The 14,958-nt window shown below is 43.7% G+C and overlaps 1 protein-coding gene across 1 annotated transcript in view; it reads right to left on the reverse strand.

Moving 5' to 3' along the window:
* prex2 (phosphatidylinositol-3,4,5-trisphosphate-dependent Rac exchange factor 2) overlaps window positions 1-14,958 on the reverse strand; it is a 97,704-nt gene that overhangs the window by 10,480 nt on the left and 72,266 nt on the right. Inside the window, exons 32-37 of the mRNA XM_018754283.2 lie at window positions 14,727-14,944; window positions 12,942-13,044; window positions 12,601-12,744; window positions 11,666-11,780; window positions 866-932; window positions 403-593 (exon numbers count right to left, since the gene is read on the reverse strand). Of these exons, the coding sequence (XP_018609799.1) occupies window positions 403-593; window positions 866-932; window positions 11,666-11,780; window positions 12,601-12,744; window positions 12,942-13,044; window positions 14,727-14,944 (838 nt within the window). The remainder of the gene's footprint in view (window positions 1-402; window positions 594-865; window positions 933-11,665; window positions 11,781-12,600; window positions 12,745-12,941; window positions 13,045-14,726; window positions 14,945-14,958) is intronic.

The raw sequence follows: 14,958 nt of genomic DNA on the forward strand, positions 1-14,958 counted from the left end.
ATCTAATGAGAACAGTACATTAATCTAATGACTCTTCCTTTGTGGAGTGTAGAGTTCACATAAAACCTCCACAATCATTTCTCAAAGATAAAAAAAAATTGAATGTTAATGATGATTTCCATGATAATACACCTTCACGAAGAGGAGTTAATAGCCAAGCATATTAATAAGTAAGGAAGGCTAATGAAGTCCCTGTATAAGGATGATAAAAGTGCTTGTAGCTTTGATATAAACTTGGTGTGCATTACGAAGCATGAAAAGCAATAGTGTGTAAGAGCAACTGAAATAGAAATGTAGAGAATGAGAGGGAGTGAGACAGGAAAGGGGCTAAGGGTCAAGGGAGGAAGCGTGAGATGGAAGGAGCGCAAGAGCAAGACATCGAGATGGAAAGGTAGTACTCACCTGTGAACCCCGCTGTTGCACATGACAATGTGACAGGCCCCCAGTCGGTTGCAGAGCTCGGAGGCCACCGAGAGCAGGCCCACCCCGGAGGCCCCGCAGGCTGTAAACTGGCAGGCAGCTGTGCGCCGGGAGCTGATGAAGCGCTCCATCAGCCGGTACAGCTCCTCCACCGCATTCAGGGGACGCATCAGCTGGAGGGGAGAAGGGTTGAGAACCAAAAGTCAGCAATGATCATCAATCATTACGTCTCCACCCATCCCACCTGCCCAATTCTCATCCCACCATAAGTATACGAGCTTGATCCAGAAAGTTGACATTCTTCTAAAAGACATGTCCAGCTTTGGAATGTGACTATCAAGACCCTTCCATTTTTGACATGTCCCCTTTGGACAACACTGCCATCAGCACACTTCCAGATTTTACCCAGATATCCCAGGACCGACATAGATAAAAATTCATTTACCTTGTCTATTAAGGCAGCTTTGGGTGCAGAGCTTGGTAGTAGATTGGATTTGTCAAGGTAAAAAGCCCTGTTGATGAATAAGAAAACACAGTTAGGATAAGCCTCCCAGAACATGTCACCGACAACAAGACTATCTCTCCATCCCCATCCTCCCGCCCAGTCCATTTCCTGAGAACCAGAAAGGAGGAATAGGAGCATGTCGACCGACCTTAATTGACCGATAAACTAGATTAAACAATGTCGTGCCTCAGATACTTTCAGATGCGCGATGGGAACAAAGGGAATTTGTTTGCGCAGCACAAAGGCTCCCTGCAAGTTCCTCAACCACCACTCACCAGTGTGAGCAGCCATCAGAAGAGGTTAAACTCATGCTGCGTTAAAGAACACGTCCCAGTTTTTCAGATCTGTGTATAATAACATTCATCCGCGAGACGCAGTGAATCACTCTTATTTTCCAGCTGTACGTCAGGAAGGTTTGACAACCGTTGTAATAAAGACTATATTCCATTTGACATACTATGCAAAAATCCGACGCCTCTGTTTTGTGACATGACAGAAATCATTATACGTACAGACAGATGCTTCATAACTCCTAATATACTTTTAGTAACTGCATTTACTGGTTTTATGCTCCTTATATAATGCCAATTGAGTTCTGCTAAAAAAAAAAAAAAGAAGTTGAAGAATGCAGAACATTTGAAAAAACATATGAATAATTTCATCCTCCATTTCACAAACGGATTACTCAGAACATAAGAATTTGGAAATGTTATTGGGCACCTTGCTAGATGAAGTACACCCCCCTCCTTTACACAGCTGGCCTTTAAGTTGTTACAGTCTGTCTGGGACTACTGTATATTTACAGTCCACATTATGTGATTTTCCTTATACACGATCTATAAAAGTATTTAATCAAAGGTTCTGGGAGAGTAAAAAGAGAAAAGGACATACAATACACATGGCAGAGGTAGGACATGGGCTTTGAAATGGAGGAGGTAAGTATGTGGTTGAGGTTCTGGAGTATGACGTTGTAAATCCCCATCATCCGTACGCACGTGTACAATTGTGCACATACCCATACGCACAAAGACGGCAGCCCACTCATGGACCTCCTGCACGCTATCAAAAAACCAGATGGGCTCATATATTTAATGCTTGAGCTGCAAAGTACCTGCTGAAGCTGTTAAGACCATTCCATATTGGTTCCCATGAGCACACAGGTTTGGATGATTAGAAAAACACGTATGTACGCAGGGCCCAGCACCTTAATTTACTGCAACCACGGTTATAAACAAACGTCTACCACAAGCTGCCATCCGCACTCTCAATTTCCTCCTTCCACAGCCTGTGATTTCCAAGTGTTTTTCAATTATTTAATTCCCACCGCCGCATTATCCCCTAACCTCCCAGCTGACTACCAAATTACAATAAGGAGTTTATGGGTTCAGGCAAAGTTAACAGACCGTGTAATTGGTTCAAGACAAGCTTATCATTCACAAGACGGTGCAGATAGGAAAGTAATTATCTATCACTCACGCATCCAGTTATGCACTCGAATCCTCGTTATGAATCGTCAGCAAGCACACGGACCGGTCCAAGCATCGGAACCAAACAAGCCACAACTCCTTTAAATTACTCGGTAACTTTAATGCACTTTTCACTTTTAAATGTTCTTTGCAAAGTTGCAACTCTATTTCCGGAAGGGATAGGTGAGGGTGGCGGTGTGCCACGTGCTGGGATGAAACACCACCTCTTCAGGGCCGCAGGTGAATTCTGAGCAATCAAAAATGTTGCAGGTCTGAGAACCAGGAATCAAGACGGGTGTACTGTAGTAGTACTGGGAAAGGTCCTTCGCTGTGCTTCTACTTGGTTAAAAGGGATTTTTTTTAATGTAAGTATAGGAAAAAACTGCAAGAAATCCAGCAAAATCAACACAGACTCAGCAAACCTGCTTCACACTTGAGCAGAGCATGGAGTAATGGTTCCCATCACCTTGTACTGGAGGTAGGTTTCAACCCCTGAGCAAGGTACTGACCCTAAAATTGCTCCCGTAAAAATGACCCAGCTGTGTAAATGGGTACATTTCTGATCCACTGAGATGATTCGGGTGTCAAAAGGTGCTCTGGATTAAAGCATCAGCTAACTAAATTCCAACAGTCACTATTAATTTCAAACTCTATTTTTTTCTTTGCTTACATTCAGACACAGCTAAGAAGGGTATCAATATGAATTTTTACCCTTAATGGAATCTTTCTAGAAGAGTGCCAGTTTTGTAAGAACTATATGCGGTATTTCAGAAATTTCAATACGAGGAAGAATACACAAAGCTAAAAATTTAATAGCTCAAAAAGAAGAAAGAGGAAATATCAACACAATCTTTTGTTCATATGTGTTTATGTGACTCTTAAGCACTGCATCCTGGGAGCAGAGTAGGGAAAAAAAATTCAACAAAAAGTTAAAAATATTTACAGCATACAAAGGTTACGTTTCATCTGAAACATAAAAGTGAGTAAAACTGCTGTTTTATGAAAAGGTTTGAGTTTAAAAGTCCTTTTTAAAGGAGAACAATTCATTTGCTATCACTTTCCACAGATGCTCAGATGTTCTGAAGAGGGCTGCAGCCCAACAATCCACTCAAGTGGTCTTTTAACAGGAGTAGCTGAACGCTCACTGCACTAATTGTCCTTATTACATTTCCAACATGGGCTGTCGTTGCCGCACTTGTTCACATTATGGCTTTCAGGCTTTGGGAAATTGTTGAAATCACCACATTAGGCTACAGATAATGGCAATTTTTTTAAGGAGGCTGGTGCTGAGAAAAGAAGGAGCGAGGTCTACATCCCTGGATCAGACAGGCACTCCAGACAACTCTTTCTCACCCTTTCATATACCCTTAAAATAGAAGCAATAAAATGCAGCCCACAGCAGCGGACTTAACCCCAAGTACAGCAGGCATAAACGAATAATGCATGATGCAGAATCTCATACGTGCACCAGACCTGGTCAGGCAGTCTTAAGCAGATCGGAGAACGTCAGAGTGACCAGGTCAGACACCGGCAGTCTGGCACTGGAGCTGCCGATGGGGTTGCTGTTTCCTATGCGACATCCCACAGAACACAGAGGGGTGAGTGGCTGGGAATAGGATTCAGAAGGTATTGTGCTTTGGAAGAGTCCCCCCACTGTCCCACACCCTTTTCCCACCAGCTTCCACCTCCACATGACTCCTGACCTCTGCAAGCACTGTCACAGCCTCCATGTAGGACAAAAGACAGGATAAAGGTGAGAGCAGACAGGAAGTGAGGGTGAACTATGAAGTCTAGTCACAAGCTTATAAATGAATAAAACTATCAAACGGGAAGGTAATCTTTCAGATTAACATAAATTCCTGGGATTTCCAGATGGCTCTTACCCAAGGTGATGGTGCACTCCTAACCCCAGCTGTCCAAGTGGGCTTAGTGCAGCAGAGCCGCGGTGAACTCAAACAATATATACAAAGCAAAATACAACGCGGGAGATTAGAAAATTGTTACTAGAACCCAAATAATACTATCTGTTAAAATGCAGGCTAGAGAGCAGCAGACTTAACCCCAAGTGTAGCAGACATACCCATCCTTACGGATTCGTCCTAACCTCACAACAGACTCTGCCCGACTACTTGTCCAGGCCATGGTGACATCCGGTCTGAACTACTGCAACTCTCTCCTGTGTGGCCTTCCCGCTACTGTCATCAAACCTCTACAGCTGATACAGAACGCTGTTGCACGAGTTGTGTTTGACTTGCCGAAGCGTTCCCACGTATCTCCTCTACTCGTTTCTCTGCACTGGCTTCTTATAGATACCTGGATCAAATTTAAGACCCTGGTTATAGCCTACAAAGGCATCAATAGAACTGCTCCCAGCTACAGTATCTACAGGACTTGATCAACCGCTACACTCCAACCAGACTGCTTCGCTTTTCCACATCCGCCCGCTTGGTGGTCCCACGCACGAAAGGAAAAGCACGGAGGTTCTCGGTTCTGGCTCCGTTGTGGTGGAATGACCTCCCCCTCTCACTCAGAACTGCTGAATCTCTGTCCACATTTCAAAAGGGTCTGAAAACCCACCTCTTCCAGACTCACTTCGCCCATGATCTTTTAAATTCATGTAAGGTGTAAATATTCATGCACCATAACTTTAACATCATGCACGGATAAACCTTTACACAGCTACTCCTGTAATGTATGTAAATGTTTGTGTATCTCAAAAAAAAAAAAAAAAAAAACATTAGTATGAAGGTGATCAGGAATCATCGATATTCTGAGTTTTATGCAGCTACTCGTGTGATGAACTTTGGTGGAAACAAACTAACTGTAATTAAGAATCACACACCGGCAACTATATCTCTTTCTGCTAATGTAATGAACACATTGTATTTTCTATGAGATGTACGTCACTTTGGAGAAAAGCATCTTCTAAATGAATAAATGTAAAAGAATAAATGTAAATGTACTAGGAAGCCAAATAACACTGAAGATGGAAATCAGGGTTTCATTTTCATACTTGTCACTTGTAGTACCAGTCAGAAGTGTGAGTACACATTCCAGTGTATTGAAAATGAATGAAATGTAATTAATGAAATTTAAATGAAAACCTTGTAAATGTCAACAAAATGGACCCCAAAAGCAAGTTTTCCTCAGTTCTCCTCAAACCGTTCCGAGAAAAAGATCTTGAACCGTTATGTGTTTTACTTTATTAGGGTATTGAAGTAACATAACATGCAGTTTGTGCCTAATCACTTCATGCATACAGAAAACAATGTTTGCTCACTTATAGTCTTTCCTCCTGTAGTCAGTAGTGAAGAAAATACAAATATTTATATCACACCCTTGGCATTTAAACTTTGTTCATTACAACATCCTTGTTAATCATCTTGTGGCGAGCATCCTGCAGAATTTGCATAATAAGAATGAATAGCCAAGTCCAATTTCCTTCAACCGCTGTGCAATTATGAGTAGAGCGTCGCGGGGATTACGTAACGGAAATCAAGAAGTGTTTGTTAAGTTGGAGATCTGAGCGAAGGAAAAGGTGCCTTCTCTTCCAAAACTGTTCTGAGCCATGCGCTGACATCAGTGGGGTTTGTTCATGCTGTTTAATGTTAAATTTTCCACATACACAGCAGAAAGCAGTTGACAGGAGCTCATCTAATGAGTTCTGATTTGATGCCTGGTGTCCCGTACCAAGTCTGCCGAATGTTCACATATCCACATGAACAGGGTGTCTGTATCACATAGACGAGCATAAAGCATGGAAATATTTTATATGCCTTCTAATAATATTAGAAAGTGTGTCAATATTTCTCTATTCAATATTTCATGTAAGTATGACCCGTCACATAACCAGCACGGTACACCACTGTTTCCGTCCATCAGGACAGGAAAAGAAACAGAGGACATGAGCGGTGTGCATGGATACTGTGTTCTAGATGTTCTAACAAACCAAGAATTGTTGATGAGGCATCAGAGAAACCTCACTGCTCACAGTACTGTCATTCACCCCTAACACTTGTCAACTTGGCAACAAGGACAGGATGTGATCCTGTCTCCTTGCGACCTCAGGGTCCTGGGTCTTGAGCCCGAATGACCAACAGGTTGCATCACGTTGCGCCAACGCAGCTGCGTTTGCCGTCATTTTCCAGTCTCACAAAGCAATAAACTTTGTTGCTAAAAGCATCCCTCACACACAGCAGCGGGCAGTACTCCAGTGCTCATGGATGACGTTTTGTAAAACTCTGTGAAGCTAAATAAATCAGTTGTCAGGTGGATAAACCAAAGTCTGTTTATTTCAGCTCTTGTGAGGCCAAGGTCCATTTGACAGCTTCACATGAGGGAGAACAGCTCCCTGCAAGACACGCTGACATATGACAGCCGATCGTCCTACAACCGGCTATTAAAACCCACACATGTCATCATCCAGCCCAAACCCAACAATGCAATTAGACCCCCCCAAGTCTGCTTGCCTCAATCACCCAGTGATAGGTTTGGATGGTGCTGTGAAGGTACCAGGCTCAAAAGAGGAGCATCCATTCTTTTCAGATGCCAACAAGTAAGGGGATAATTGAGGCTTGCAAAGGTTTTCACCAAAGCAATTTAGCAATGTGGTTGGTGAACATCTCAAAATTATACAACTGGCCATCAACACAATGGATGCAGTCAGAGGTCTAGAAATGGTTGATTGATACAACTAAGAGCAGAGTAACCTTAGCGATATTCATACTAAGGTCTGAGGGATGTGGAGCTTGGGTACCGCAAGGGCGGTTGATGTGCTTCGAAGTGCTTCCCAGGCTTTGAAGTCTTACTGATACAGGGAAATTAGGATGAGCTTTGAAAACAATGGATGAGTTATGGCTTTATAAATGTCTGGCAAACATTAGTCAACCACTGTTATTTCCAGCACAGTTAAATTGAATGAGTAATAAGCAGGTCAGGCTGTCTGCCTGCCTGCCTGGGCAGCAAGATTACCCAGAGTTGAACACTAACAAGGCCCTGTGCACATAACTCCGCTCCCACCCCACTGCCTGCTTGGCTCACATCTTTAGGACAGCAGGAATTAATGGGGGATTATGGTATTCTCACAACATGATTACAGAACTGCTGAGTAGAAAATTTATAACTGGAAGCTGAAGAAAATAGCAGGTGGAGAAGGGCACAACTTTGTAATATGAAAGTTCACGTTCACTGATGGATCCTGCTGTTGTACCCTTGAGAAAGGCACTTCATTTGTTTAGCATACGCTTTACTCCAAAGCAACATATGGTTATTAACAACTAGTATTTAGTGAACGTCTTTATCCAAGGTTACTAAATAGGAACACCAAGATGAGTAACTGCTAGAGATACTGCACTAAAATACCTGCAGTCAGCCCAGACTAGAATCAACCTGAATTGCTCTAGCAGAATATATTTTTTCAAAAAACACATTAAAATGGGTAAAAATATAAGTGCCGTTAAAACCTTTAGACAAGCAATGAACAGATAGCTTTTCTACAGCCAATAAATCAGAAAATGGGTCCCATCATTGACATAAACAGAATATTGCATAAAATTAAATGCATCGCACACATACATATGTTTCAAATTGGACTTAAGGGACTAAGCATTTCAGCTGGTGGAACGTAAAAGAAATAAATGTAATGAATTACAGGTGGAACCAGCAACAAATTCTGTTATTATAAATGGCAGAAGCCAACGGAGATTCGCATGTTGCTGCTTGTTGCATTATACCTCCCCCCCCGCCCCCCAATTCCATGCTTGCGGCGCTTGCAGCTCATTGCATTTTAGCAGAGGGAGCCTTAATGTGTGCTAGCCTCGCGGGGCTGCCTGACAAGCTACGCTAATTGGCGCTACGAGCACACTTCATGCATAGTCATGTACCCAGCGTGTGAATAACACCGAAGATAATTGGCATAAACAAGCCAGAGCTGCTGACTGTAAATTCAATAAGTGCTTACAAGTCTGAGCATCCATATGGCTGCCCTTGTCCATCATCATACACAGGATGCTTGCAGCACATTAATGAGTGACCACCGCTAACCATTCTTACAAGGACCAGACAAAATTTAAGCACCTTCTCCGAAGCACGTAAGAGCCCTTCTTCTAAGATTTGAATCAACAAACCTTTTTTAGTGCAGATTTACACATAAAAATTATCTTTCACTAGCCAATGTGAGCAACCCATGTTGTGCAAGACTCCCATTGTGACTCCACATATTATAATCATAAAAAAACCACAGAAATTTCAGATGCATAGATGCATTGACTTACAGACATTAAACCGTGACATGTGTCTGCCACGTGTTGATTTGTCTCAGCGTTTGGATGAGATGAGCTGTTCTGGGAAGTGCCACAGTTTTTCATAGAAACGGACGCCTCTGGAGCACCAGCGAGACAGCAGACAGCTGGACCGCAGGTTTCGCAGATACCTCTCTGGGCTGAAAACTTTAAAGCAGGAGGCCTCAGCGATATCCAGATAGTCAAAAATAGAGCAATAAATGAAAAGACCGGGAGGCGAAGGAGATGCTGGGGGAGCCTTTTGTTGGACAGGGATGTTGACACAGGGACTTGGCGTTGAGGACAAGAGGAGACAGAATACAAGCAATGAAGCTCAGCACGTCATTCCAAATCACTCACACAAGGCCTCACAGGACTTTTATTTCATAACTTAGCTGTAGCCATTATGCGGGACAGTTTAACAATTTCATCCAACTTTAGACTACAAGAGCTTGACCTTAACCGATATTGGCTGCCTTTTGCCTCTAGACAGAGACTTCCAGGTCAGGGTCACACTCACATCACCAAACTGAAGAACTGAGACTGAGGGGCATCGTTTTGCAGGGGTTGTAAAGCCACAAAATTAGAGCTACAGCCGCCCCGCTTCCCCCGTCGCAGATGAGCCTCAGCGGTCAGAGGGGCTTTGACTCAAGAAAAACAAGGTGTTTCTCAGATCCTGAAAAGGGATCTGGTGTAAGGAAATGGTCTGAGAGCAGTAGGGGAGAATAGGAGGACAACAAGATGAATGTGTGTGTGGGGGGGGGGGGGGGGGGGTGGTGTAGGCAGCAGGCGATGATGTCACACTCATGCCCAGAGGGAAACATAAGGACTGAACACAAGTTTTTCCGACGGTTCAGCCTCAACAGAAAGGCAAGTTTTTCTATTTCTAACCCGGCCAAAAAGAGCATTCGCCTGTAATATCTCACCATTTAGATGCCATACGATTTGATGAATTAGCAACAAAGAAGTGTGGCAGACTGAATTATTAAATCTGGCATTTCGAGCTGGTCAGAAAAAGGCTACATATATTTTCACATGGTTCAACAGAAGTACAGAAACTGGCTTTTAGAAGATTTTTTTTTTCTTAGAACAGAAATACCGATATGGAATGAGCTCAGCTATTCCATCAGTTGCCAGAGTTGATACGGATTTTAAGAAAAATCAATGATTTGTATTCAAAACAGTGCTTCAATAAAGTCAACTCTTTTTTTTTTTTTTTTTAAACAAAATCAGTGAATTTCGCATTTCATTCGTATGCCTGTAGCTGCAATTGAAAATCCTCTCGCTACCCTGTTGCTGACCTGGCATGATGCCATTTACTGAAACAAATCGCAAATTACCTGTTACTTGAATCCTCAAAAGGGGTACTGTATAATACGCATAACTTTAACAGGAAGTTCTTAATCCCATTTTTATACATAAAAATAATTTGTGTTTGGGTCATTTGCTCAGTGGTAGCAGCAAACTGTGACAAAAGATATCTCACAATAACACGTGTGTGTACCTTCTGTCCGATACCGAGAGCTCTTGGTTAGTGCGATGACACTTGCAGTGGGGGTGTGCAACGAAAGCGCAGGGACGAGACCGACTGGCAAAATGCAAGCCTTAAGCCCTTTGTTACACCGAGCAAGGGTCTTAGTTACGGCTTCCTTGCACAGTAAGCGGAGGGGAGATGGGAGACCCGCGGCGGTCTCACCATCCTCTCCCATCCACTGCTGCTCTGGCCTCTTATCTCTACGTTGAGAAGGCAGAGCCGTCGTTTTGATTACACGTTCAAGGATCAGGTCACCCGCGAGCAGTTCCCACTTCAAACGGTCCAGGCTGACGCTTATCCGCCACACACTTGCTTGCTCACTCATTTTCTCCTAGTCCCTCTCACCCTCCCTCGCATGTTTCCCCAACCAGCTGAAGCACACAGGAGATGCCATGTTGTACTATGGGAGTTTGAGACATTCAAAATACAGCATCTGGGCAGAGAAGGGATAGGGGGAGTATGAAGACAAAATTTTTCAATTCCATTGAGTGGGAAGGAAGTGGCACTTGGTGGCATTTTAATTGGCCATGTGGCATTTCCAACATGGGACACTTTGCCTCCTTCCTCACCGCTGCAGAGTCCACACAATGCATTACAGGCAGAAAATGCCAATACAGGCAGTTTCTCTCGCCCCATAAAGGTTATTTTCTCTGCTGGAATAAAAGAAAAAAGTATGCAGTCTTCTGGTACTTCACCAGGCTCTGGTCTTTTTGCTACGATTATGCTATGATTTGCTATGATAAAATCATCTATGATTTTTTACTCTCAGAATGATATCTGACAAGGTGGTGTGTAAAATGACTCAGCAATCCTGAACTTCTGCTGCTGAATAAGATTGTCACACTCCTCCACAAACATAGCAGTACAGTCACTTCTGCCTTTCTGCCAGTTGCACTTTATTTCATCATTTAAAGCATTTACACTTCATAAGTTGTTTTGACATCAAGGCACATGAATGCCTTTGTCGTAATTCATATTGTGCCAATAAACCAATCACAGCTTTGCTCTGCACATTGTAAGTGCTTTTATACACATAATATGTGCACCAAATGTTCATTCATTCATAAATTCATTCATTCATTCATTGCTATGTCTCTTTCTCTTAATGTAATGCATAAATTGTATTTTCTCTGAGATGTACGTGGCTTTGGACAAAAGCGTCTGCTAAATGAATAAATGTAAATGGATGACAACTGGAGCACAACTGTACTTGTGTACAGACTCTTTTGAACAAAAGACTTAGCTATGCCAGTTGATCACTTCTGTGGAACATTGTAATTTGCTATTCTTGGCATATCTGCAGCTGTTTCCAGCATTACGCTGTACCACTGCCTTTGTTTCCCATTGTATGTCACTGTGACCCAGTGCTGCTGTTGTAATGTAAGTAAATAAGTAAATAAATACATTTTTGCAGTGGCACTCTAATTGATTTCAAAAAGCTGTGCCACCAGGAGCTACCTACCTCAGTCTCTTATAGTACTGTTTGACCTTCTCCAAAGAGGCCGCGTTGATCTGCGCCTGGAAGTCCTCAACGGAGACATTGTCCCGGTAATAGTAACCTTCCATGCTCTCAAGAGCTGCAAGAAGAAGAAGGGCTGTTTTTTTTATGATCTTCTGCTTATGAAATTCTTGTGAAAGCAAGGCTGATATTGACCAAAACCTCTGAAACACCATCCAAGACTAGGTCAATGTGACAAATATACAGTGTGAGCCTAAAGGACAGACATTAAACAAGGGGTTGACCAGGCACACAGTGAAAAACACTGGCAGTGATGTTTGTGCCAGACTCAATGTGACCTGCAATGTGTCCCATCACCATTGATTAATGTCAGCAGTGTTGAGAGGGAAGGCGCTTTACAGGAGACAATGCAATTACCAGAAAGGCAATGTAAGGGGATCAGACACACAGTCTTCAGCGAGTACCCAAGAAAGACACATTTTTACTGACAGATGTATTTGTTCCACTCCTTTAGGATTGTTCAAGAGACTCAGATCTCAATATTTAAGGTATTTAGAAGTGCTAGAGCACTGAGCTCTCCAAGTCAATAGGATGCTGTTTTCAACTGATTCGATCAACTGGGGACCCTGGTGTTTATCTTAAACTAGACCTGTGCTGATACTGTTGTCACCATACAACAGTATCACATACATCAGATCACTCCTGCTAAATATACAAATACCTGACAGGTAGGTTGAGTGTTGCACAAACTGGCACAGAGGGTAAGCTTTGCATCAGCACCCTTTCTTGACAGAAAGTGTGTATTCAGCTCCTTGAGAACATGACCTTGACCATGATGTCTCCTTAAGCGACCATGAATGGTCATCTGTGTATCCTAAGAACACAGAGGCAGCCCTCTGATTTCCTTTCTTAGTCGACTGGCCAACCAAGACTCCTACCCTGTGTGAAGAGCACGGGGTAGATCTTGCAGCTGGCTCCATTCCTCAGCCTCAATGGCAGCAGCTCAAAGTAGAAACTCTCCAGGAAAAAGCACACCTTGATAGCCTGTCGGGTTCCCTCCACCTGGTATGAGATGGGCATATCTGTGCACATTAAATAGAGAGAAAAAAAGAGCGGTCAAGCAAATAGGAAAAAAAACACATGTCAGGTATATCTGGTCTTCTCATACTTAGTCTTGCAGCATACGTAGCCGTCTACACCATTCCTGGTAAACCCATAAAAACACACAAGCAATTCCTTCAGAAGGGACTCAAGGGGAAGCGTACACCTTCATACGTACTTGCAACCAAGGGCTCCCCTTCAAACTGCCGAAAGCAGAAGGTAACTTTCTCCAGGTCTATGAGCGCCACCTGTGTGTCCTCCAGCATCGCCTGTTCATCTGTCTAAAGGCAAAAACAGATGCCAGAGAGGAGCCATTAGTATGCGCCGCCCTCTTTAATAGCCTTTACACCTTACCCTCCCAAACTTCTTTCAGAAGGATGAGGATGGAATTAGGAAAGGGACAAAGTGGGGTGTTCACACTGCAATCCAGCCTATCTTGGGCCCACGCTTCAGTTCTAAGTGCTTTCTAGTGCGGGGGCCTTTAGCTCCCATATGGGCATGCAGCATACCCATGGCAGAGGATTAGAATGAGAAATTAGAAATGCCCACATCTGAAAGCGCTGGGATGCACTTACCCGCTCATCAAAACAACACCTCAGGTAATACGTGAGCGTGCATCTGAAAGTATCCCAAATTTACGCCCCCCTTCCCCCGCCACCCCCAAGCCCATGACACAAAGGTATTCTGCACATTCCTTTTCATGTGGCAGCCTCAAAAAAATGCAAAGCTTCGCCTGGCTTTGAACGCTCCTCCACGTCACGTGACTTGCTTTCCATTTGTGGCCTACATTAGGATGAGAAGAATGCTGATCTGCATTAGGGTGACGCAGGGTAGCACACAGAGTGACTTAAGAAACATTCACATTCGCCTACAGACATCTGCATCACAGAAGCAAAAGAGCCCAGTGACACACAACTGAACATGCTTTCTGCTTGAAGAATGGAAATTTATTTTGGTGCGTCTACATAGGTTTCATTTCATCCACATCTGGAACCCAGCCATTTGTAATTTAGAAAACAGCACAGAATAAGCTCTTTCGCAATTAATTCAGACCTTCAGCTAACGTCTTTATTTACAGCTACCACTGGGGAATTTATTTCAATCAATGACATTAACACCTTTGCGTTTAGAAAAGCCTCCTAAGATCTGGGCTTGGGGGTGCAGTGGGTTGGACCGGGTCCTGCTCTCCAGTGGGTCTGGGGTTAGAGTCCCGCTTGGGGTACCTTGCGACGGACTGGTGTCCCGCCCTGGGTGTGTCCCCTCCCCCTCTGGCCATATGCCGTGTTGCCGGGTTAGGCTCCGGTTCCCCGCGACCCCGTATGAGACAAGCGGTTCAGACAATGTGTGTGTATCTGGGCTTTGTATACCAGTCAAGAATACAGAGAGGTAAACTGTCAGTCCATGTCCAAAGGACACAAAAGCAAGATATATGGCATCAGAGGATAGCTCACAGAGAACATGTATCCTTCCCTAGATATCTAGACCCTTTGCAAGGTCGACAGAGCCTTTCAACCAGTGATGAATCTACAGTCATGGCAGAAAATGCAGTAAACTTACAGTACAATATCAGTGCATCATTTTTTCTCACATAAACCTTGACCTGCACAGAACTTCAAAGCTTCTCTTGGTTTAATTTCTGGACGTGCTGGCTAAGATCACTTAGCAGGATGCCAGACTTTGTGTCAACATGGTGTCCAACAAAGCATTTCACGCGCAACACAATGGCACACTTGTTTTAAATCATAATGGTGTGAGCTACAAAGTTCATCTTACCAGTTCTTGGATACTGCCTAAAGTTCTCTCCTTTAAACCATGTCCAAAGCAGTACAGATGCAACAAGTGTTTAGAGTGATGAATTTGCCCATGTGAACAGATTCCACGCTTTCTCTACTGCAGCTAGCACTAGAGAAGGTTGGATGGGGTGAGGAGGACAGGCTTTCAGCCATTCAGCACAGGAGCTCACCAGGTTGGGTGAGAGCAGGGACTGGAAGTGGAAGAGCACACCAACACTGGCAATCTGCTCCAACCATCGTCGGCTGGCGTCGTGGCTCTCGGTGTCGGCCTCGTGCCCCGGAGATTGAGTCTGGTGCAGTACAGCAAGAAGGTGCTCGGAGAAGGCGCACACAGCCCCCACCAGACTCTGGCAGAAAACCATGTCCCGCCGCAATTGGATCTCAGAGTCTGGAATGGCGAAA

Source organism: Scleropages formosus, chromosome 9, assembly GCF_900964775.1.
Source record: "Scleropages formosus chromosome 9, fSclFor1.1, whole genome shotgun sequence".
Lineage (NCBI taxonomy): Eukaryota > Metazoa > Chordata > Actinopteri > Osteoglossiformes > Osteoglossidae > Scleropages > Scleropages formosus.